Raw genomic sequence first — 22576 nt, forward strand, 5'->3', positions numbered from 1 at the left:
GCTACGATATTATTTTTCACAAAAAAAACTGTTGCATTATCGCTAACAGAGACCGTTTAAAATGCTCCAAAGTTAACAATGAAAAAAAAAATCCGTTGCGCAATAAATAAGGCTGCAGCGATGTTTAGTTTGGCTTTGGTCTTGTTTGTTATGTGCACGGCTGACTGGGTGATATTATTATTATGGGTCAGAACTACAGTACTTGTCATTAGCCTAAAGTAAATTATTTTCCCTCCCCCTCCATGCTTCACTTTTCATCAATCAGCCGCTGAGACTGAAGCCTCTGGAGGTAAGGAAGGGGTGGGGGAGGGGAGTGAAGGACCCTGCGCTTTCAGAAGGATGCCCAGGCAGCCAAACCCAACACATAATTAGATCCGCCCTCAGGCAGTGCTTGGTGTGTCTCCACCTCCAACTCCATTCTGCACACCCTGTCCCCTCAACCCTGGACCCCCCCCACCACTACTCCGAGACACCTCCCACCGCACCAAAACCCCCAAACCATTTTCCCCTTCCCTCAGCTCCCTCTCCACCATCATCACATCCATCTTTCTCCATCTCCACCCACTGCTTCTTTACATAGATTAAAAAAAATCCTTTCAAAATGCTGTGCGCCAAAGGATGTTCATATATATGAGAGAGAGAGATGTCTCCTCGCACATTGTGCCACAATCCACATGATACCAGATCCTCCTATTGCACGCAGTCTTTACCGTAACCCCCACCCCAAGCCAAATCTCCTTTTCGCAGCTGGTGATGCGCAAGAATGAAACCCGGTGTTTTGCACCACGTTCCGATCGGTGCATTGTGTTGAGTGTCTACGGCTATATACGCATTTATAAGAATTAATGAATATACTGCGTGAACAAAAAATACAAAAATTATGAGAATACAACCATAAAGGACTAAGCGACAAAGGAACGGGTCCATGAACTGCCGCATTAAAGATTGAAAGCGGGGGATGGGGGGGAGGCCACGGGGGCTAATTTTACTCGGTCATTTCAAGCTGACTGCATTTTTAACCAGCAATTACCGCAAGCGTTAAATTATCGCAATGGCAGGCCATGTTAATTATGTCGATTTTTGCGTCTGCCGATCTCACCCCAGGCCGCAATGCCGGCAATATTTTTGACTAGGACGGTTTTTTTTTTCTTCCCCCGTACGCCACACTGCAGCGCTGTCTGCTAATTGAAGTTGCCAGGGGCTGTCAATTTGAAAGGAAAATTGTTTTTAGAATTTAAAAAATATATATATATGCATGCAAAACAGAGCCCCCCGCTACCGACAACCGCGACCGCGTGTGCTGCTTGCCAGCTTTGCATGCAGAGGCAAGTGGTCTCTTTGAATATTAATTTTGCAAATGGGTCTTCTCTGTCAAGTCGTGTAATAAACGCCTCCAGGCACACACACTGTTATCGAGAAGCCAGTAAATAAATAAATAACCACACGTTAAAACCAAAGGCTGGGTGGGGGGGGGCGCAGAAGTCACGATGAAATAATTAAAAAACATGCCCAGAAGAAACAAAATTAACAAAACAACTGCAGAAACGGCTTTTCCCCCTAATCATCTCCGCAGGTTGTGTGATGTTCAACCATGTTTACTCGGCTTTCACTTAATGGGGGGCATGGTAGGGGGGGTGGTGTCTGTGGAGTGTCGGGAAAATGGTCGAGGAGGGGGGGGGCAAGACAAGGGCTCCGGAGGTATCACTGCACCTCACGCCAGCCCACCCAAAGCAAGCGAGGAGAGGGGGGATGCTTGGGCGGCAGTTGGGGGTACGAATGAACAAGAGTGGGACACATGCCAGGGGGGGGGGGTGTTGGGCTAGGTCTGAATTGATGGGCTTTGTAGACTTAATCCTCTCGCCTCCGCCCCCTACCCAGACAGGAGGGATTAACTCGAACCAGCATCCCTGCCTCCCTCCCCTCAATCCCCCTGCACCCACCGATGCCAACGCCCTCACTGCCAAAAACCCTAGGCCCAGACACCATGATGCTCCACACCCGAGGCCGCCCCCTTATCCGCGGCACACCCCAACCCCGCCAATGAGTTCGTGCAGGGAGAAGCACAGAGGGAGCAAGGGGGAGCAGTGGAGGAAGGGGTGAACCAGGGGTCGCCGAGGCTGCAGCGCGAATTCCCTTAGGGGTGCGGATTGCTGGGCGTGAGCACGGGTAGTGATGCGGGCTACGTGAGGGGGGGATGGTGCAAGTTGAGGGGGGGAAAAACAGTTCATTAGGCGTGAGGCGTGGTACACCGCTATCTGCACAGTTACCACTGCGGTAGGAGTCATTCGTGTCGCCTTCAAATGATTACGGCATCCTCCAAAAATCTCTTCACTACCACACGCGGCTGCTCTCTAGGCATGCCGTAAAAGGTGGAGGAGGGCTTATGTCTGAAGTTCTAACTATGGAACTGCAAGACTGACCTCTCACTTTAGTCGAATGGAAAAAAAAAATCATGGTGCATACTGAAGGGTCGACAGGAATCTGGAGAAACGTAACAAAGTGGTAATAACACACGAGCATGCCATTAATACTATTCACTGTCTTCCCAAGCTGCTTGGTTTTTTTTTAAGCCAAGTCTTGTTTGCTGAATGCCAATCTGTGCACAAATCGGTGCACCAATCGGTGGAAGCCAAATACTCTTTGTGAAGTATAATTCGCTGCAAAGTAAAAAATAATAATGATATCTCAGCAACGCTGTACTTTTAATTGGAAGTGGCAACGTAGTGGATGGCGCATTGCGCTACGAACCCAGCCATGCGACTTTCATTCCCAGCCATGGCTAATAATACAAGTGTAGAGTGAAATCTGAACCAATTCTGGGGCGCCCATTCACCGACCCGCACTGACCACTGAGGTGAAGTACGGTCAAACGACACTCAAAACCGACAAGGCATCGGCAGATCTCCATCCAGCAGCGGATTGGCATAACACTACAAATTAGTACCATTATATTTTAAACGCATGTCAGCGTTTGCCCTGTTTATTGATATCAGGACGCCGCACTTGACTAAGACCGGCTAAACGGATTGCTCGCTTCAGCTCTAATGACGCAAACAAGCAAGAGAAAGTCAAAGCAGAAAAAAATGTTGAAAGACTGCGAGTCCGTGTACGGAGCAGGAAAGTGTTTGGGGTTGGGCCCAGAGAGTGAGGTGTGCCACGAGGTTGGGCAGTTGTACTCGTTAACCCTTTTCGAAACTCGGCGCACAAAAACATTCCACTTAAGCTGGCCTGCTACGCATCCTATCAACCATTTCCAGAAAGCGGGGATTAGTTTTAATCCGAGTGGAACGTCTAATTATCATCTGAAAGCTGCTTTCCCAGGCGGCTGGGAGCAAACATTAGACTCGGGTTGTGGCGGGGCACGGGATAGGAGGGGATGTAAGGTGGGGGGGCGGTTGCACGGGTGCTTGGGGGGGGATGCGGTTAAGCCTCCGCAAAAGGCTTCAAGTGACCAATAGACGCACGGGTCTGCGCACCGAGCATCATTGAAAAATCATTGCCAGCGATCGGCACATTAACATAAGTAGACATAGCCGGAGCATCGCTCCTCAAACCGGCACCGCACCCACCCACACATATGGGCCCTTTACCTCCAACCCCCAACTACGCCGCCACCGCCATCAGCCGTCATCCCTCACCACTCAGCCCCTCCTCTCCACCACAACGCACAAAGACCCAGAGTGGGAGTTATATAAAAGGGGTGGAAGATCGCAAATCAATGGCCAACAGAGACTAAAGCACAGCGCTCTAAAACAATCTGCTCTCTTTAACATTTGTAAGCACTTTTGCTCGACCAAAAGCAGTGGCGTTTTTATATTTTTAAATACATAGAGTATTTAATCAGCTGCCGTTTACAATGGGGAAAATAAATGACGCCAGAGTTAATTGTGAGACAGCTGCTTTTGAATAATTGAAAAAGCTTTGTATATGAAGGCAGCCTGACATTAACAGCACCAACCTAAGTGGGCCATTGCATGTTCCATCGTTTATCGTAAACATTGCTAAAAATATTTTTTTATTAATATACAACTTAAATCCTGTCATTAACCTAACCTCATCTCACTCTACTCGGGGTGTATTGATTCATCGATTGATTTGAATCGATTTTTACACTCGCAATGAAAGTATCAATTAGCATGTGTAAAAATCGATTACTGACAATACGTTCGAACTGTATGCAGATTATATGCAGATGGTAGGCTCCTGGGGTGAATGGGACTGCACAACTAAGATCCGAAAAAAAAGCGGATGAAACAATCTTCTTGGTTCTTTCGGTAAAGTCACGTAGAAGGGAAATAATAATATAATAAAAATAAAACATAATAAAATAATTCTCACGACGTTTCGGCTGCTTGCGTTGTAGCCGAAACGTCGTGAGAATTATTTTATGTTTATTTTTATTATTTTATTATTTCCCTTCTACGTGACTTTACCGAAAGAACCAAGAGGATGAAACAAGTGAGAGAGTACAAAGGAGAGTACAAAGGAGACAAATGAAAATCTACAATTCTTGAATACAATAGCAATGCCAAATCGTTACAATCTATAGCATCAACTGGGGCAAGGGCAGCAGTGAATCGTTAAATGCCTGATATTTATTTGACAGTACATTACACTCATTGTACTCCCACCCCTCGTCTTATTTTATACAGGTGACAGCAGTGTGACCCTGTTGTAAGATAATTCACCTTCCACCCCATGCCTCCCTCAACATAATTGTCCTTCATCCCCCCCGCCATCCCACCGTGTCCTCCGTCTTGGGATATGACTGCATTAAGTCGCTCCTTACACCCCAGTTGTAATTGTGAACGTAAATCCACCTCCAGCAGCGCAAATCTAGCAAGTAGCACGTGAACCCGTGACCTCAATTCAGCGTCTTTTATTTAATCTGGCAAGAGCCAATTTATCTCTTTTGCATGGGAGACCATGGAAAATGTTCTCCTGCAGGGGTGATTATTAAAATATTTACTCGTTGCTCTATTTGTTGATATCCCAGTTTGAGAGAGAGCCTATTTACGCGACGCATCGCAATGGATTCTTATTTAGTATCAAGTCTGTGGCAGGCGACGCGATTTGGCAGCAGCGGCCACAAATAAATCCGCGGGTGACTGCGAGAGACGACGATGCATCAGCTCCGTGCGGTACGGCTCGGTGACGGGTTCACCGGCCACTCGGTTGCCAGCAGATCTTGCGGTCCCTCAACTCACGTGCTGCCAATTGCAGGTGTGTTTGCCAAACAGATGGCGGATCGCTTACAACAGGGACAACCAAGGCGGTGTCATATTTTCCACATCGCAAATGACCTTAGGGGGGGAACAGATGTATGGATACAACGTCCTCGCAGCGAACCCGTGGGTCAGACGACCAGAACCACCACAACAGGATCGTCCGTCATGAAGTGCCAACCACTTAAAGAAAACAGCCCCGGGGCACGCTGAATCTTTTGCAAACAGGTTTAACAAACCGCGCGGCTGCTTGGCAGCGCAAGCGGTGCGCAGAAATACCAGCGACTGGTTGGACAGAGATGCTGTGTTCACATGGATCAAGTCTGCCCTGCCCGAGTGAAGATGTAATTTTTATACAACGACCCGACCCTTGGTGTAGCTTTTTGAAGCGATCACGAGGTGTGGAACGTACTCTCTCTCTCCCCAACCCAGACACAAACAATTTCCACGTCAATACAGATCACCCTCCCGACTGGCAAGGCGGCGCGCCGCTACCGCCAGAGCAACGAGAGCGAGCGAACGAATGAACGGTGAACGAGAGAGCGAGCTCTGTCTTTTAAGTATCAGTGCCCCGAGGGAACCATTTCCACGCAACAGCTCACGCAGTTTTGCTAACGCAGCGCAGAGCACAGCGCGAGTAAGTGAGCGAGCGAGCAAGTGCCGGGCTGGGCATGTGAGTGCAGATGAGTGGGCAAGGTGCTGCAATGATGTCAGGCTAGAGGCAGCAGAATGGGGAAAAGGGGGGGGGGGGGTGCTGGCTGGGGAATTGGGGGAGGCGGGGAAGGGGAGCGCATGGGACAACGAACAGTGCACAACCGCGTGTGAATGCAGCGTGTGAGCGGGTGGGTGGTGTAGGATTGTCAATGATATTAAGAAGGGGTATACACACGGCAAATGGCAGGGTCTGCAGCCCACGTACCCCGATGATAGCGTTCAGCTCCGCCATCGTCACCTGCTTGGCCCGTTCCACGGCCTGAGCTACCTGCTGCTGGTGCTTTGGGGAGGTGGGTGGGGAGGTGGGGAGGTGGATAGGTGGGGGGGAGGTAGATGGGGAGTGGATGGGTGAGTGGTGTGCACATGGGCAGAGGAAAGAAACACATGGCACGGGCAGTGGAGAAAGACGACGACACGTGGATGCATTTAAAGTGTACATGAGAGCGAAGGGGCCAGGGAGTATAGGACCAGATGAGAGGTGAATGTTGGTAGGGGCAGGGGGCACAAGTGTGTGAAGGGAGGGGGATGAGGGGCAGTGCGAGCGAGTGTACGTGGGACAATGGAGAGGTACACACACACACAAACACACGCAGCAGACACATTCTCGCATGTGAAGAGGAGGAATGTTTGGGGTGTGGGGGAGACACAACACAAAGGAGGTTTCGCATGAGAGGCAAGCAGCGAAGACGAGGGAGGGTGCGTAAGGGGGGGGGGGGAGAGTGTGGGTGGGTTGATTGGGTCATCACACAAGGGGAGGAGGAGGAGAGGGGGAAGGGGGCCGATAGGCAAAGACTGAATTAACAACACCGGGAAGGAGTAATTGAGGCATCTTCCAACAGTACGCTCCATATGCACACACTGCACACACGTACGTCACATACGCACAGATTATGACGCATTCATGTCAACACACATGCCGGTGTCCAAGTGAAAGGTGCATTATATATAGATGCATGGGGGTCAGTTTGCCCCCAAGGTGTATTTCCTTTGTCAGCTGGAAATCTTCTCATATTATATTTACATAAGCACACAACTATCGTGTATGTGAACAAACTTCTCGGGAAAAAAAACACATTTACGACGTTATAAACTGTACAGATAAGAAGCAAACTAACAAAAAATATATAAACGAGAAAACTGGTTTCTGTGCTTCGAGTTGCCCCGGGTTGGGAGGGAAAACAAGGCCAAAATGTTTGCCTTCGAATTGCGTCCACATGTAAATCAATAATGTAAATGGGCTCGACGAGAAGAGAGAGGAAGCGGCCCTTGAAAAGATATTACATTCGTAAGTTCCCGGTTGTGGGGGTTGGGATTAGAGCAAAATTTAATGCAGCTCTGCCGCTTTGTTCCGTCCCATTATACGCCGCTTTTGCTGACGCTAAGAAGGGTTCTGGCCCCGGGCACATTTTAACAGAAATAGCGAGAGTAGCTCTTGTGCTCAGAGAGTTTCGGATTAACTGTTACTGCAGAACACAAAAACCTGCAGCCTTTCAGGAGGCGGAATGTTTAGTAGTGCTGGGGGAGCAAGGCAAAGGAAGGGAGTTGAGGATATGGGGGTAGAATAGAGGGGGGGGGGTAGAATGGGGGGGCAGGAGGGGAAGAGAATGAGAGTGAGGGTGGGTGTTAAGAGGCTAGGGATAAAACCGTAAATAAATAAATAAGTGGAACAAAAAAAGTGGCTAAAAAGGAAGAAAAAAGCCTAAGACCTCGAAGCACCCAGAGTAAACACGGCGCTTTGCTGAGGCACTTAATTGTCCACACCCTTTTCTCGTGACAGAGAATCGGCCAAATGAATCGTGCATTTTAATGGGCACCTGGAGGCCTGTGGGCAGGCATCAGTTCCCTTGTCTCCCTCTCTCTCCCCGCCCATTGGGGAAACCTGGGAGGTAGCAGCAGGCTGATGAGGGTGTGGGCACCAGGACAGAATGATTAAATCTTTAATCGCGAGCTCACTCACCCGGCGCCCCCCCCATCACAAACGTCTCTAAAACAAGCTTCCTTCCCTAGCATAGCATCCCCACAACCGACCCCTGCTGCCTTCGGCCCGGACCGACTTCCCTCCTCTCTTAACTCGCCCGCTGCACGCCACCAACCCAGACTCAACCCTGACCCTCCAAGCAGCTGAATGAGAACACACAGATGAAAACCCTTGGCTGGGAAGGGAAAAAAAAACCCAACACATTTTTTTTCCACCTGAATTGGACATTGAGAATTCACAATGTGCACCACATTGGCCTCACGCTGCTAACGGTCACCCAAACGTTCATCAGGCCATCTGCACACAATGAAGCCGCTATGCACAAAAGAATCACTGGAGCAAAAGAGAGAGACCGAGAGAGAAAAGGAGGCGGAGAGAGAGAGAGAGACACGGAGAGAGCGACAAACAGAGAGAGACAGACACTGAGAGGAACAGACAGAGAGAAGTGGTAAATAAAAAAATGTATTAAAATATAAGCGCCAAGTTGGAGACAAATGAGAGCAGACGAGCGCCGAAGCCGTCCCGCAATGGTGAGCACTTACTTCCTGCGACAAGAACGGGATGACTTGCGCAATGATGGCGTTGAGTCTCTTTGCGATCTCAGTCTGAAATGAAGATATAAAGGCATTACATTAGCGTCGCCCACCCCCTTAAAATGCTTCGTCAGGGTAGCAGGACGTCCGTACACTCAAATGAGCAGAGAAGCCGCACAGGAGCGATTTGTTATATACTTTGTGAGCGACGGGTAAAATGTTCTCATTGAATTAAATAAAAGACATTTTCACGAGTCAAGAAAGAGCCATCAATTGGACTGAGGTTCAGTAGTTAATTGTAGAACATTAAATAACTCATAATGTTTTTCACCTGACTTGTAATTCCATTTCACCCAACCGCTACGCGACGATTTTAATGTCAGCTCCGCTCTAACTCTGCGAAGCGATAATAATACATTTATCTTCATCATCTTTTTCTCTCTCCAGTTTTACAGTTAATTCTCTGCTTTTAGATTACCCCGTGCATATCACGTTGAAACATTTCATCATACAGATCCGAATTTGAACCAAAAATACCCCAACAACTGAACGGCTTCCACAGCAAAAAAATTATCAATACAAATCCTGTGGCACCAAAATATGTATTTATGTGTGTACATTCAGCGCAAATAAAAACACAAACGTACAATAGGAGAATGCTCGCCATTGCCTACCTTACTGTTTATAAAGTACAAACTGTTCATCTGCCAATTCAAGACAAATGGCTCGTCAGCTTTCTTAAAATGTGTACGTATTCTCAGGCTCCCACAGTGCAAAGTGCCATCTCCAACCCTGAAGTCAATACTTCTCTCTCTCTGCTCAGAAGGAACATTACATGAAACAACAGCCTTGAATATATTTGTCCGTTATGAGAGAGTCCTCAAGACAAACTTGGTGAGTATGGATTATATCGTCACGTGCTTGCAAACCGCCGCCAGTGCATTTCTATAATTCCTTGCATATGGAGGTACATTTTCTTGCAATTATAGTATTATTATGTTCGTTTACCCAGGAAAGTCCACTACCTGAGTTGTAATACTCTTTTTAGAAGGGTCTAAGCAAGTTTTTTTCTTTTGCAGAAGGGAGTGATGCCGTGATGTGTAATCCCAATATGTAGCAATTTTTTTTTCCACTGGGAAGTTTGGCGAGTTTTTTTCATTGTTTTTTTAGAACTACAGGACAAAATCGGAGAAAACCAGGGGGAGACCATAGACACTCCATGCAGAAAGGCACCTGACTCAGCAATAAAAGCAAGTCCCTTCTTGCTGTGAGGCACAAGTGTTACCACTGCACCACGTAGGCTCCCTCATTAACTTCAGAACAGGGTCAAAAAAACCAATGTATACACATAGGCATTGGGCACTGGGAAATGTATTAGGGAGGTAGGCTGGGAATTGTCTGCCGAGGCAGTGTATACTCTATTTAGGCCATGCAGGAGGTATCTGTGTGTCTGCCTGGGTGCCTCAGCAGGGCTCTTATAAAGCCCTGCACGCGTGGAGGTGAGAAGATTTCAGGCTGCACTGCTCCCCGCTGATGAGACAGGGCGCGGCGGTGCAAAGGTCAGAGCATGAAAGGGATTAATTTAGCAAAAGCCAACTTCCATCTCAGAGCCAACCCCCACCGCCACCACCAGCCCCGTTAGCCCCCACTGCGCCCCCCCCCACCGCCTCTCACCTCTCAACCCCGCCGGCCGTATCAGCGGCTTGGAAAATGAATTAAAAATTCGGCGCTCGCAAGGCCACGCGGGTCAAGCGTAATAATCTGCTGCTGAGTCCGGAGGAGTGGAGGGAGGACGTGCGGTGTGGGTAGAGGTGGGGAGAAGGAACGGAGTGCGGGAAGACAGCGGGGGAGGGGGGGAGCCGAGGGGGGCTCGTAGGACAAGGGGGTGGGGTGGGTGGCAGCAGAAGTGGCGGCAGGGGGAGACATTCTGATTAGTCTGCCATTTCTCTTGTCAGCCTCAGTGGCGGCCAGCACTGCAGCCCACTCCACTGCTCCGCTTTATTAGCAAACGACAGAAGCCCGTGGCGGACGGGTGCACGAGGGAAAGAGGGAGGGAGGCAGGGAGGCAGGGAGGGGAGTAGCAGGCCAACAGGAAGGCTGACGGCTCACTAGCCCCCCTAATTGAGTCTACTTTGAAATAATGATTGTCCCCGGCGCAGAGCCACAGAGCCGCGGGTAATTAACATCCCTCTTTTTCGTGCATTTTGCGCAAATTGGCGATCAGAGCCTCTGCTGCAATTATCCATCCCGTTCCCCCCATAACCCCCCCCCCTCACCGACAACCCTCCTCCCACCTCACCTCCCATTCCAAATGAAGAAGAAAAAAAATAGAAAATGGGATGATGGAACGGGAGAGAATGGTTTGCACGGCTGAGTGAGCACATAAGTAGGTTCACTCATTGTAATGTGTATTCACTGCACAGCAACCGCATTCAATGCAGCGTTGAGTATTAACTGTGTGTATTTATAGAAGACCAAAGTAAAAATAATTAAAACGCATTCGCGAAAAGAAATAAAATATAATCAACCCCCCAGAGCTGACAAGGCCCTCAACGTAATTATTTTACAATGACCAAGTGAACAACACAACCGTATCGTCGAAACCTTTTTATAATATCTCTAGATATTTCATGTCTTGTGAAAATGTGCATTGGGATGCCAAATCTGGATACAGCCACAAACAATGTTTTGTAAACAATAACACCCGTGTGGGGCACAATGACCTCACGCTCACTCGCATCTTCACCTCCTTTTCTCCTTTTGCGCCAAGCTCGCGCATTGCTCCAAAAATACTGCACTAAAAAAACACTGGCCCAATACCTCACGAGGGAACGTCCCGCCTGTCTGACAGAGTGTCAGAGACAGAGTGAGGGTTTCCTGGATAAAGCCTGCCAATTAATTATTGTTCAATTATCACGCGGGAGCCTGGCAGGCACCAAGTCGACCTCTCCGATGTGCTTTCGGGTTGTACTGCGCAATATTGGCATGATTTTCCGACATTCAACTTTGCTGAAACGTCGGACATCGTGCTGAACGTCACGTCGAACAACACGCGGTTCAATCCCAAAAACACATCGGACAGGTTGGCCGAGTTATACAGAACAACCGCGAAACCTACCCGGTACAAAGCCGACATCAATCGGAAACCGAAAACAGAACTGCCCTGAACTCAGCTGCTACGATCACGATGGGATAACACAGTCCGTGTGTCTGGCGTGTCCTTACATTCATGGGTATAATGACATTTGTTGTTACGATATATTTTTTTCCAATACAGGAGCACCTCCCGTCATCCCCGTTGTTGTAATGTGGTTGCTATGTGTATACATGAAGAGCTGTGTATGTTTACAAGCTATTTTTACATTGTGCACGAGCACACACACGACCACCCACTCAAGCACGGTTGCACATATATCTCATTTGTTCCTGGCGAAAAAGTAGGGAGGATTGCGTGGATCCAATTTAATTTTGGATAAAAACTAATTCCCGTTCATACACATAATAGAACGCTGAGCAAATCTGGCAGAAAGCAGGGTGAAAGTCAGTATCTCAGAATTACATTTCTGTATCAAGGCATGGTGGAGAATATTTACTTTTTTCTAAATTGGAATTGTATGAAATTAAACGAGACAGGAATCAATATGAGTTTCAAATACATAAACACTGATATCCTATTGCATCATGCAAACTTCAGGAGTCATTTCCGAGGGCTGGCAACAAATCAAAATGGTATAGTTTATGAGAAAAGTCAGATTTTGGAACCACAATTGTTACCAAGTGGCAACACGTACGTCTATCTCTACTTAAAATCAGCTGACAGGATGCACTAGTTTGAATAATTATATTTTTTCATTATTTAAACGAGGATCGTTAGGTGACCTTGGCTTGGAGAGGTCTTCATCCAACATCATTATCATGGCTCATGATAATGATGATGAGGGTGTGGGGGGGAAGCACAAAATATTATATGTACACATTAACAGAATACAGTAAATCATAAACTATAGCACCATTTCCCGTTGTGTGTTGGATGTGGGAGCTGTTTGACTACACTTCAGACTGCTCAGTGCGAGTCAGTGAAGTAGAGTCCCCGTGAATGGTTTTCCTGTCACTCGTCACCAAGTCTCGCCATTGCTGGGAATTGAAATCAACTCGTGAGGCTCATGGCCCAGTACCCTATCCACCGTATCAATGCTTCACCCCATTAACAGTATTGTTATCATCATCCTCAACAGCCAATCCACTGCAGGATATAGACGCCATAATCCATCTCACCACTGTACGTGAGCTAATGACATCACTCCATCTCCCCGATGGTTGTGCTCTCGGTCGAGTTTCCTTTTGGCAGCCATTTCCTCACCAATCTCGCCCATCGGCCATCATCGCTTCAAGCAATGAGTCCTGCCCAAGCCTACTTATTTTTCTCAACAGTCAATACATTGTCTCTAATTTGCATTTCTTCCCTGACCCGCACGTTCCTCTTTCGGTCTCTCAGTATACCAGTAATGCCATTATACAATACACATGTAGATATTTATACCGTATGCCCATAAAACTAAAACATCCATATATATACACACTTGCATACATCACACAGTACAGTACTGCAATTCGTATCGCTTGACGAGAGGCTCTCGCAATAAGCAATTGATCAAATTTCAAGTCGGGTCGTTGCAAATGAGCGTCACATGTAGTATCTCATTCCGCTGACCCACAAAGCACAACAAGCGTGTCAGGATTCAATCATCTCCATCTACGTGTCCTGTCAGCACAGCACGCCTTAGCCACACGCAGCCCAGACAACATTCTTTAACTTTACTTTGGTATTGAAACAACAGCGTGATTTGTTTTCTATGGCACATTAAAAAAAAATCCCCGAGGCTTAAAAACGTATGCTGGTTTATTTTTGCTTTGCGATTTAAAAGATGGCCCTGCTTGTATAAACTTAATTCGGGATTTTTATTTTATTTCTGAGATTGTTTTAGTGTTTTTCTTTTATATCTCTCAAGAACAAACAGAGGGCAAAGATTACAAGGATAAAAAGAATCACTAAAATGGATAGAGGTTGTTTTTAAAGCTTAAGTTACAATACACAGTGACCAAAGTAATATATATATAATAAGTAAAGTACTACAGAGCATGTATATATAGCAGTCAATTGTGTCTGCCATGTTGAATGTGATTTTAGCGATTATAGATAATAAATTGTACCACATTGTGCAATCCAAAATACACACAAATCCCAAGTTGAATAGAACGACAGCAACATGCAAATCTGGCCAAATGCGTGTTAATATAAAAAAAACCAAACAACGAATGATGTAAATGACATACATTTTAGCTAAAAGAACATTACTTCGAACATTTAAATAACTCGTGGTGGTAAACAATGGTGAGGGACAAAAAAAGGCCAACTTCAGTGCGTGGAAAGAATATTCTCACTGGGCTCGGAGATTGTTTTAAGTGTGCCACTCATTCAAACTGAACGTGTGATCGTTTTATTCACACCGTGTTCCTGCAAAGGTATCGTAGAATGTCCCCCCACACGTCAGGAAAGGTTGTTTTTTAAATAAAAAAATATATAATGTCTTTGCTGTTCTATCTCAGTAGCTCACAAGTAAATGTCTTCAGGCTCCACTTCATTTTTTAAGTTGTGTCCTCCAAACCAACTCTATTTACAAGTGAAACCGTACAACGTTTATTGTAAATGTGCTGATTGGCAGACATGACAGGCTGGATTAGGGGAAAAGGCCTGAGCTTTGCGGTATGAGAACTTGTGACCACACTGGAAATGTTTTGGATATTTGACCAATATACAGCTGAAATTATTTGATTATTTGACCAAAAAGAAAAAAACAAGCCATTGCACCATCTTTGGGTCTTATGTGAAATTGTATCACTCGTACTCATTCAGAACAGCATATCGGTGAACTTTTTTTCCCTTCAAAACTGATCACGCATGATGGAGCAAATAAACGTCGTACTTTTGCCAAACCAACAAATGCATACAAGCACCAGGCAATCGAATTTGTTTTAATAGCCATCAGTCCCACTCAATTTCCCGTTTTTACAAACAGCTATTCAAATTCCAATGTAACTCCCGTATCATAATAAAAAGAAACTCAGCCAGTTAATAGGTTATTAAACCGAGCCATAACAATTCATAGATAAATATTGGAAGCTTAAACAACGTCATCTCACCGTGACAGGCATATAAAAGGTTAAATCAATACGGTCGTCAGGGGAGGCCCGAGAACGACTTTACTTGTTAGCGCAAAGCCTTAATCTATGCTGCCCACCCATCCGCCCCCAAACTCTGACCAAAGGATATCTCCGCGGTGAAGTAGGAAAGCCATGAAATTGGTGGGTTGGGACAATTCCAGTTGCTACCACAAGCTCTCTCTCCTCACACAACTGACTGAGCCCTTCCACACCCATACCAGAAAAACACCCAACCCACCGAAGCCATCCCCTCCCGACCCTTTCCAATATTTTCCACCATTAACCCCCCCCCCAGCCTTCCCCATGCCCTGCCCGCATCCAGCCCGCTAGCCCGCACCCTCTCCTCTAAAGTGGTCACGGTCCGTTCCACCAAATTCCACAGCCAGATGGGTACGTGCTGCCACCCACACGCATGCAAGCACGTGCACAGACACACACAAGCACACATTGGGTGTTTGAGCACGCACGTACACACCGGCGTGTACGCACGTGTGCGTGCACGCCCGTTTGGACGCACGCCTCATTACGCAAGAAAAATGGCAATCAGACGGAAAGATAATCACCGGCTTTCGCTGGCCGCTGACAATTATTCTGCTCAAAATAATGCAAGGGCTGATGTGCCGTAATTGGCCAAGTGGCAGGCTCTTACAGTCGGCAGCAATAATTTTCGGGACTTGTGCCAAAACACCTGCAAAACAGTCAGACCTCGGGGTGCAGGGAAAAATAATCGGCATGCCAGCCCACATCAACAGCCGCATTGGGTGTATTTTATTTGGCGACACTTTAATAGGCTACATTTGTAACTGCCATCTCTCACGTTTATTACGAGCCCTCTGCCTACAACAATTGTGCTAACTTTCCTTTGGAATTTTGTTTCGACGTGCACATAGGACGTGAATGCATTCATGTGAACTTTAAGATTTATTGTAAGCTTACAGCAATCCAGGATTACGACATTAGACGGTAGACCAAAAAATTACCTAAAAAACGTTTGCCCCCTTCCAATTGTGCTGTCGTGAGATGAAGAATCCATTCGGAAATCTCACAGAAGTTTCCCCCCCCCTCCCGATTCAGAAAAACAGCTACAAATGATATTTTTTACAGAAATTCTCCATAAAATTCCTTCAAGTGGCCTGGTTATCCTCTTCCCCAATCTTCTATGAGACTGCCGGATGAAGTTTTAATTGATATTTGTAATTATCAGGGTTAGAATCGACCCAATTTAAGCATAAACACTGAATTTCATATCATGCTCTTATTTTGTGTAGTCACTGGTAACCAGGGCTGTGACAATCCATTCACAACACTGAGAACTCGGTTTAACCGCCTGTGGCTGAAACCTAGATTCAAACTTAGAACCTCAAATGGTGCCGGCTCACTGCTCTGACCTCTGATCCACCTGGGTCAACTTTTTTTTAATTCATATCATTCATTACAACACAATGGAAACCATTTAAACCAAAAACGTTGATTAAATAAACAATCTCAATCGTGATGTGTTCACTACTGATAAAAAACACAAATATAACCGAAACACCATTTTTGTATTGGCAACACAAACTAACAATCCACCAAATGGCACTTTTTTAATTTTTGTCACGTGCAATAGTTGATTTTCAATATAAAAACGGGAATGCACGGCCGGAGTGGAGGGTGGTTGGGAGGGGAGTGACGTCGGCACGCGCGAACCCGACTCTACGTCACCACGCAAATGTGCCACAGGGCACTTGCCCACCTGCCGGCCTGCCAGCCAGCCAAACTTTTTTTTAATAATATGGTATTAAAAGTAAATGTCACTGTCAAGCCTGGGTCATGGCTTAGCACAGTGAGCATGGTGGCCTTGCTACTGGCAACTGAAAAAGTAAGGCAAAGCCGACAATTAATCTGCACCTCCCCCCACCCCTACGGTAAGCATTCTCCGGGTTGCTGTTATTGCCAATTTAATCAACAACAACACCACCCACGAAAGTGATTCTTGTTAATGCAGGAGACATGAGCTACAACTAACGACTAAAAATGTAATCGATTAATGGTCATGGGGCAATTTATAATTATTCGATTCGTCACTAAGAATGGCATAAATGATATATAAACGTAAGAACTGACGGCAACTTTTGTTTTGGCCACAGACAGCCCAAGTACGTATTTACATTTTAGGGTACGTAATACATTTTCATGGTTTTAGAAGTATGTTTCAGCAGAATTTGTCCACACTGTGTGAAACACATTATGGCAGTCTAATGACACAATCATTCCATGTTGAATAGGTTACTGTATACATTATTTGTACAATAATATTTTTTTTATATTTCACCGAGTTTCCTAGGCTTTTTACCCGCAAGCTGTTGACATTAAAAGTCAAACCACAGGTATTTCTACAAGCTAAAACCCACACACTCCCTTACATAAAGTAAGGACACGCCCCACAGCACCCACTCTCTCTCCGCCTCCCTTGAAACCACCTCATCCACCTCCCAAAACCACCTCCCCCCCACCACCCCACAAAGCCGCCGCTAACCAACCCGATAGCAATCAAAACCTGGCGGCGACCAATCACAGCGTTGCGCCATCAACACTGCTGGCTTTCTATTGATTAGGGCTGGAAAGCTGCTCACCCAACCCATAATCTGCTTAGATGAGATAGGAGATTACCACGTGCCAGCTGACATTTATTATTATTATTACTACTACAGAAAATATATTTTTAAGGCTCTCTACTTTTCATCTGCGCGTGCAATCTCCTTCTCGGAACAGCAGTAGTAAGAGTTACACCGTGTCCGCGTGTTCATCTGCAGCGGCGTGTGACATTTCAAAGTGTGCCAGGAAGTGGTGATTAATTACTGTGCGGGTTTTTTTTCATCTCTCTCCGTGCGTACGCCTGACTCCACAAAAAAAACCACGGCGACATGTGGCCTTGACAGATTTACTTGTGTCCACTTGCCCACGCACAAACGTAGGGAGACTTATGACATAAAAAACAAATACAATTCATTGCCGGGGATGGGCACTTCTCTATGTGCGTCACACAACATTAAAACGTGTCACTGTGGATGTCACTGCACCTAAAAATAACATTGGACAGTCGTGATAATTATTGCTGCTATCAAATTAGCATCACCCTGCTATTGTATTGCTAACCTGCGGCAGCACGGTAAGTGCACTTATCGCTGTACTTTATTTTAGCCAGTTGTTGGACCAGTTGAGCAGATTGAGTTCCATAGTCTACTCATTGATGACCACCAACTGGCAATGCATGTCGAGGCGATGGCTGCCAACGCCCCCCCCCCGATGGGTTCGTGCCATTTGGAATCATCACTGTTCACAAACAATTCCTGACTTATCGCCGGTTTGCTCATCATGGCGCAAATGTTGCTGGCACAGACCTGACGTCCTCTGTATGGAGGTGATATTACTCGCGTGGAGGTGGTGTCTCCACTGCAGAGGTGGTGTCCCCAGCGTGGAGCTAGTGTCCTCAGCGTGGAGCTAGTGTCCCCAGCTTGGAGCTAGTGTCCCCAGCGTGGAGCTAGTGTCCCCAGCGTGGAGCTAGTGTCCCCAGCATGGAGCTGGTGTTCCCAGAATAGAGGTGGTGTCTGCAGTAGAAGTGGTATTCCTGGCATGGAGTTGTCCTCAGCTTGGAGCAAAGCCACCCTACATATCTTAAGCTCAAAGTCTCCCATTACTGTATACTGTGGCATTCATCGCAAGTAGCAAATAAGGTGGGTGGCATTAAACTTGTTTTTAAATGTAATAATTACACATCAAATACTGCTTTACCCCTTATTCACACTTTTAATCAATTATTTAGCAATTTCGTTTTCGAGCAACGAGGTTTATTCTTCACGAAATGGACGTTGCCGTACGCCAGTAAGGCGAATAAGTCGACAAAAAAGGTGGGGCAGCTTCATAAGCGCACGACAAACACACTTGCAGTACTCGGCGTGCAGTGGCGATCCCAGATAACATTTGCAAGGGGGAGAAAAATGTCTAAATATGTATTAACAAAAATATTTTTGTTATATTAATGAAAAATCCCAACAGTGGTCTATGACATACAACGACCTTCTAGAAATTTCAGAGGGGGGGGGGGCGGGGGTGTGCCACTGCCCCTTTTACCCTCACCCAAACCCTGGGTGCACCTGTGCTCAAATGCACACATCCAGACAACAGGATGTACACACACACAATCATGTACATCCAACGCGTGAACGCACGCTTGCACACACGGGCTTGCGCGAGAGCGCTATCAGATGAGGAAAAAAATGGGGGTTACCTGTTTGTGCATCTCGATGTTGAGGCCATAGGACATCTCGTAGTACTGTCAAAACAAAAACGGGAAAAAAGGGGGTTGGGTGGGGTGAGGGAGGAGGGGAGGACGGAGGATGGAAAAGGATGGCGGGGGTTGGGTTAAGGGTTTGGGGGGGGGGCGGAGGACGGAGACATCAGTTAGCGGCACTGGAGAGCGATCACGCGTGAAGCAACACAAAAGCATCCCTTCAGCCACACACAAAGGGGGTTGTGGCAAGGCTAGAGGTTGTTTGGGCGAAGCGAGGGTGCTGGGATGTAGGATATGATTTGGCTAAGACAGTTTTTTGAGGTTTAAAATGTGTAGGCGTATGAGCTATGCACGTGTTGTGTTTTTGTGTGCGTGCGCTGTGCTTCGAACCCGGCGACCCCGAGTTTGATTCCCGCTCACGGCCGCAAACACCAGTGACGATAAATCTGAACCGGTCCTGGGCTTCCCCTACATCGACGCAGCCTCAAATAAGTTCCTGGTAGGTGTGTAAACACTGCCACCCACCCCCTGGTGTGCCGTGCCGGCCTTGATAGGTGCTCGCTAACAGCACTTTCCCCAAAGGTCTGTTAAGACGATCCTGGGGGCTCTTTGTGGAGAGCTGGTGCAGTGGTTAGTGGACTGCATTAAGAACCCAGCGTTCAGAGCCCAATTCCGGGCCACGGCTCATATCGGTGGTAAGTGATATGCAAGCCGGTGCGAGGTCTCTCTCCCTTAACAAAACCTGCCCTTACCAGCTTGGTGAAATATAGTCACACAATCCCTGTAATGGAAGTGGTATGGGAATGCCGTTATCCAGAAGTGGATTGGGGGAAAAAAGGTCCTTAATTATTAATATTATTTAAAATGTTATAGCGAATACCATAATAAAATCAGTCATCGCTACAGTTGTGACAAACAAAATAAATATTGAATGGTTTTAAACAATATTCTAATTATGTAACCGGACATTCTTGGCAACCACGTAAATGTTTGAGCTGATAGGCTATCTGCTTAATTTAATGTGAGTGGTCAGTGTGTGTGTTATTCAGGTTGGGTTGACATTTTGAGAATGAAAACAGCATTTCCTGTTTTTTTTATTCTGCTAAAATTGTACATAACTCATGATAACGAACTGGCCAAATATGTAATCCCCGTAGAGGACGTTTTTGAAAGAGTGCAGATACTCAATGAGGCTGTCATTGATAATATTGTCATTATAATATGGTTATATAGTGTACAGACGACATTTCCATGCATGCAAATAAGTTCATTTACAATGTGATGGATATTTTGTATAACAGCGTACATCTATTGTTTCAGTATAATTACGGGTTTTGTATAACCTGAATATATATGGTATGCCGTATCACATTCGTTTGTAATTATCATTTTTACCAGGCAATAACTTACATCCAAGACCCAAACCTAGTGCCCTCCGACATGCAAAATATTCGTGAAAATCGATTTTGGCCGAGCATCCAAACGTAGGACCCTCTTAAATAAGGGTGTAGACTGTAGAGACTCAATATAAGGCTTCCCTTGTACAATCGAATGACATAATCACAGTTTATTCAAGCGAGCAAACACCACCCATTGCATTACAGTATTTTGTTTATTTTCTATTTAATCCTTTCTTGCCGCATCACTAATTGCAGAAAATTTTCCAATTTGAGCCATGACACGGACACAGTGAGCCGCATTCGCAGATGAATTATTTCCCGAGTCTTTGATTAACATCCACTTCACAGTACATTGCACTTCAAATACCTAAGCATTTCCCCTGAGGGAGGTGGGATTCAAACTGTTGAACGCATGCAACGTTTTCGCCAAAAGTGAGAGGGTCACAAGAGTAACAAGATTCATACGGTCCAGCGTGTGTGTGTGTGCGCGTGTGTGTGCTTGTGTTGGTGACTGTTTCACTGCGCCGAATCGCAGCCAGCCTGGTTCGATACCTGGCCACGCCAAACACCAGTGCCAAATAATATCTCAACCGTGTTCTAATCCTCCCCGAGGTTGACTTAACCTAAAATGAGTTAAATAATTAATTCAAATCAGCACAAGGGAAACAAAGACGGCCGCCGATATGGTGTTGACCACGCCTGCTCATTCGCGTGCCGTGTTAGCCCAACAGGAACTCTCTAACAACACCAGCCCCAACAGCTTAAGGAACGTGCATAATGGGAAATCTGTGATGTGTGTCCATGTGTGTATGTGGAGCGGTAGTGCAACAGTTAGGGCGCAGCATTACAAAGCTGGCAACCGATTACCTGAACCGGTCCTGGGCCTTCCCTAGGTCGACTCAGCCTCAAATGAGTACCTGGTGCGGTGTGTAAACATTGCCACGAGGGAGACAAAGGCTGCCAGGCGTGGTGCTGGCCACCCACCCCCTCTTGTGCCGTACCGGCCTTTATAAGTGCTCGCTAACAGCACTTGACCCAACAGTCTGTTAAAGGCTATATGGGGGATCTTTGTCTTTGTGTGTGTGTATAGAGCGGTGATGCAGTGGGTGTGAACACCCCACTTCAAACTTGGTGATCTGTGTTCAATCCCTGGCCATGCACATCAGCAACACATTTTATCTGAACCTGTCCGGGCGTCCCCTAAGTCCACTCAGCCTTTAGTGAGTGAGCGGTGTGCAGCATATCAACACTGTGGGAGACCAGGGTGATGCCAGGAGTAGTACTGGCCACACGACCCTGTCACGTGCCGTTCCAGCCTTATTAGTGTCTCACTGACAGCTCCAGTCTCTACAGTATGCGAGGCAAAACGGGGTTGTTTGTCTGCGCGTGTAGAGGGACGCAAACACAAGGCAATCACGCCCTTTGGTGTCTCAAAATCCCCTGTAGCGCGTATTATTATCATTGTTATTATTACTCGTGTCCAACCTGCGCGCGTTTGTTACGTCTGACGAGTTTCTCATAATTTACAGAAAAGTGTCATAATTGGTTTTAAGGGAAGGGGCGTGCAACGTGCGGCGAGGCGCTTGTCCGCGCATTGCGGCCATCACCAGGAATGCACTGCGATTGTGACCGAAGAAGAGATGGTGATTGGGGGGCGGGAGTGTGATGGTGGAGGGAGGAATGGAGGAAGGGAGCGGAGGTGGGGGGCGTGGTGGTGGTGGTGGTTGGGGGGTGATGAGTGTGCGCAATGGAGCCGCTCCGGCAAAGCCACACGCGTGCACTCAAGAGCGACGTGGGGTTTTTTTCTTTCTCTCTTCCTGCGCACAGAAACCCGTGTCGCTGGGCAAATAGTGGCGTGCGATATGCTTCTGACCGCGTCGTGACACACGCTACCGGTACTACTGGTACTAATGGTAGTACTAATGGTAGTACTGTAGTTGTGGCGGTGGGGCTAGCAGTGGCGGTGATATTGGTTGGTGGTTGTGGTAGTCTCGGTAGAGGTGGTGCCGGTGGCGATATTGGTGGAAATGGTGGTTGGTGATGTCGGATGTGGTAGTGGTTTGGGCAATGGGGGTGGGTTGTTGGTGGGGGTAGGAAAGATGGTGGTGAGAATGTGGAGGGGGAGGGAGGAGGATGGTGCGTAGGCGGTGGGTGTGAGTCGCGATTGGTGATGGTGCTTGCGCTGGTGGTGGAGAAGTGGTCAGCCCGGTGGCCTCCGTGGTTGTGGACTT

General features: G+C 46.9%; 1 protein-coding gene across 3 annotated transcripts in view; it reads right to left on the bottom strand.

Moving 5' to 3' along the window:
* Positions 1-22576, bottom strand: part of LOC144930979 (transducin-like enhancer protein 4) — a 66571-nt gene that overhangs the window by 38339 nt on the left and 5656 nt on the right. For 2 of the 3 annotated variants that reach the window (XM_078854807.1, XM_078854808.1), the window contains exons 4-6: positions 18943-18987; positions 8460-8522; positions 6115-6219 (exon numbers count right to left, since the gene is read on the bottom strand). In XM_078854807.1, the coding sequence (XP_078710933.1) occupies positions 6115-6219; positions 8460-8522; positions 18943-18987 (213 nt within the window). The remainder of the gene's footprint in view (positions 1-6114; positions 6220-8459; positions 8523-18942; positions 18988-22576) is intronic. The other variant, XM_078854809.1, reaches the window with a different exon arrangement.

The sequence above is a fragment of the Lampetra fluviatilis genome, chromosome 3, assembly GCF_964198595.1.
Source record: "Lampetra fluviatilis chromosome 3, kcLamFluv1.1, whole genome shotgun sequence".
Lineage (NCBI taxonomy): Eukaryota > Metazoa > Chordata > Hyperoartia > Petromyzontiformes > Petromyzontidae > Lampetra > Lampetra fluviatilis.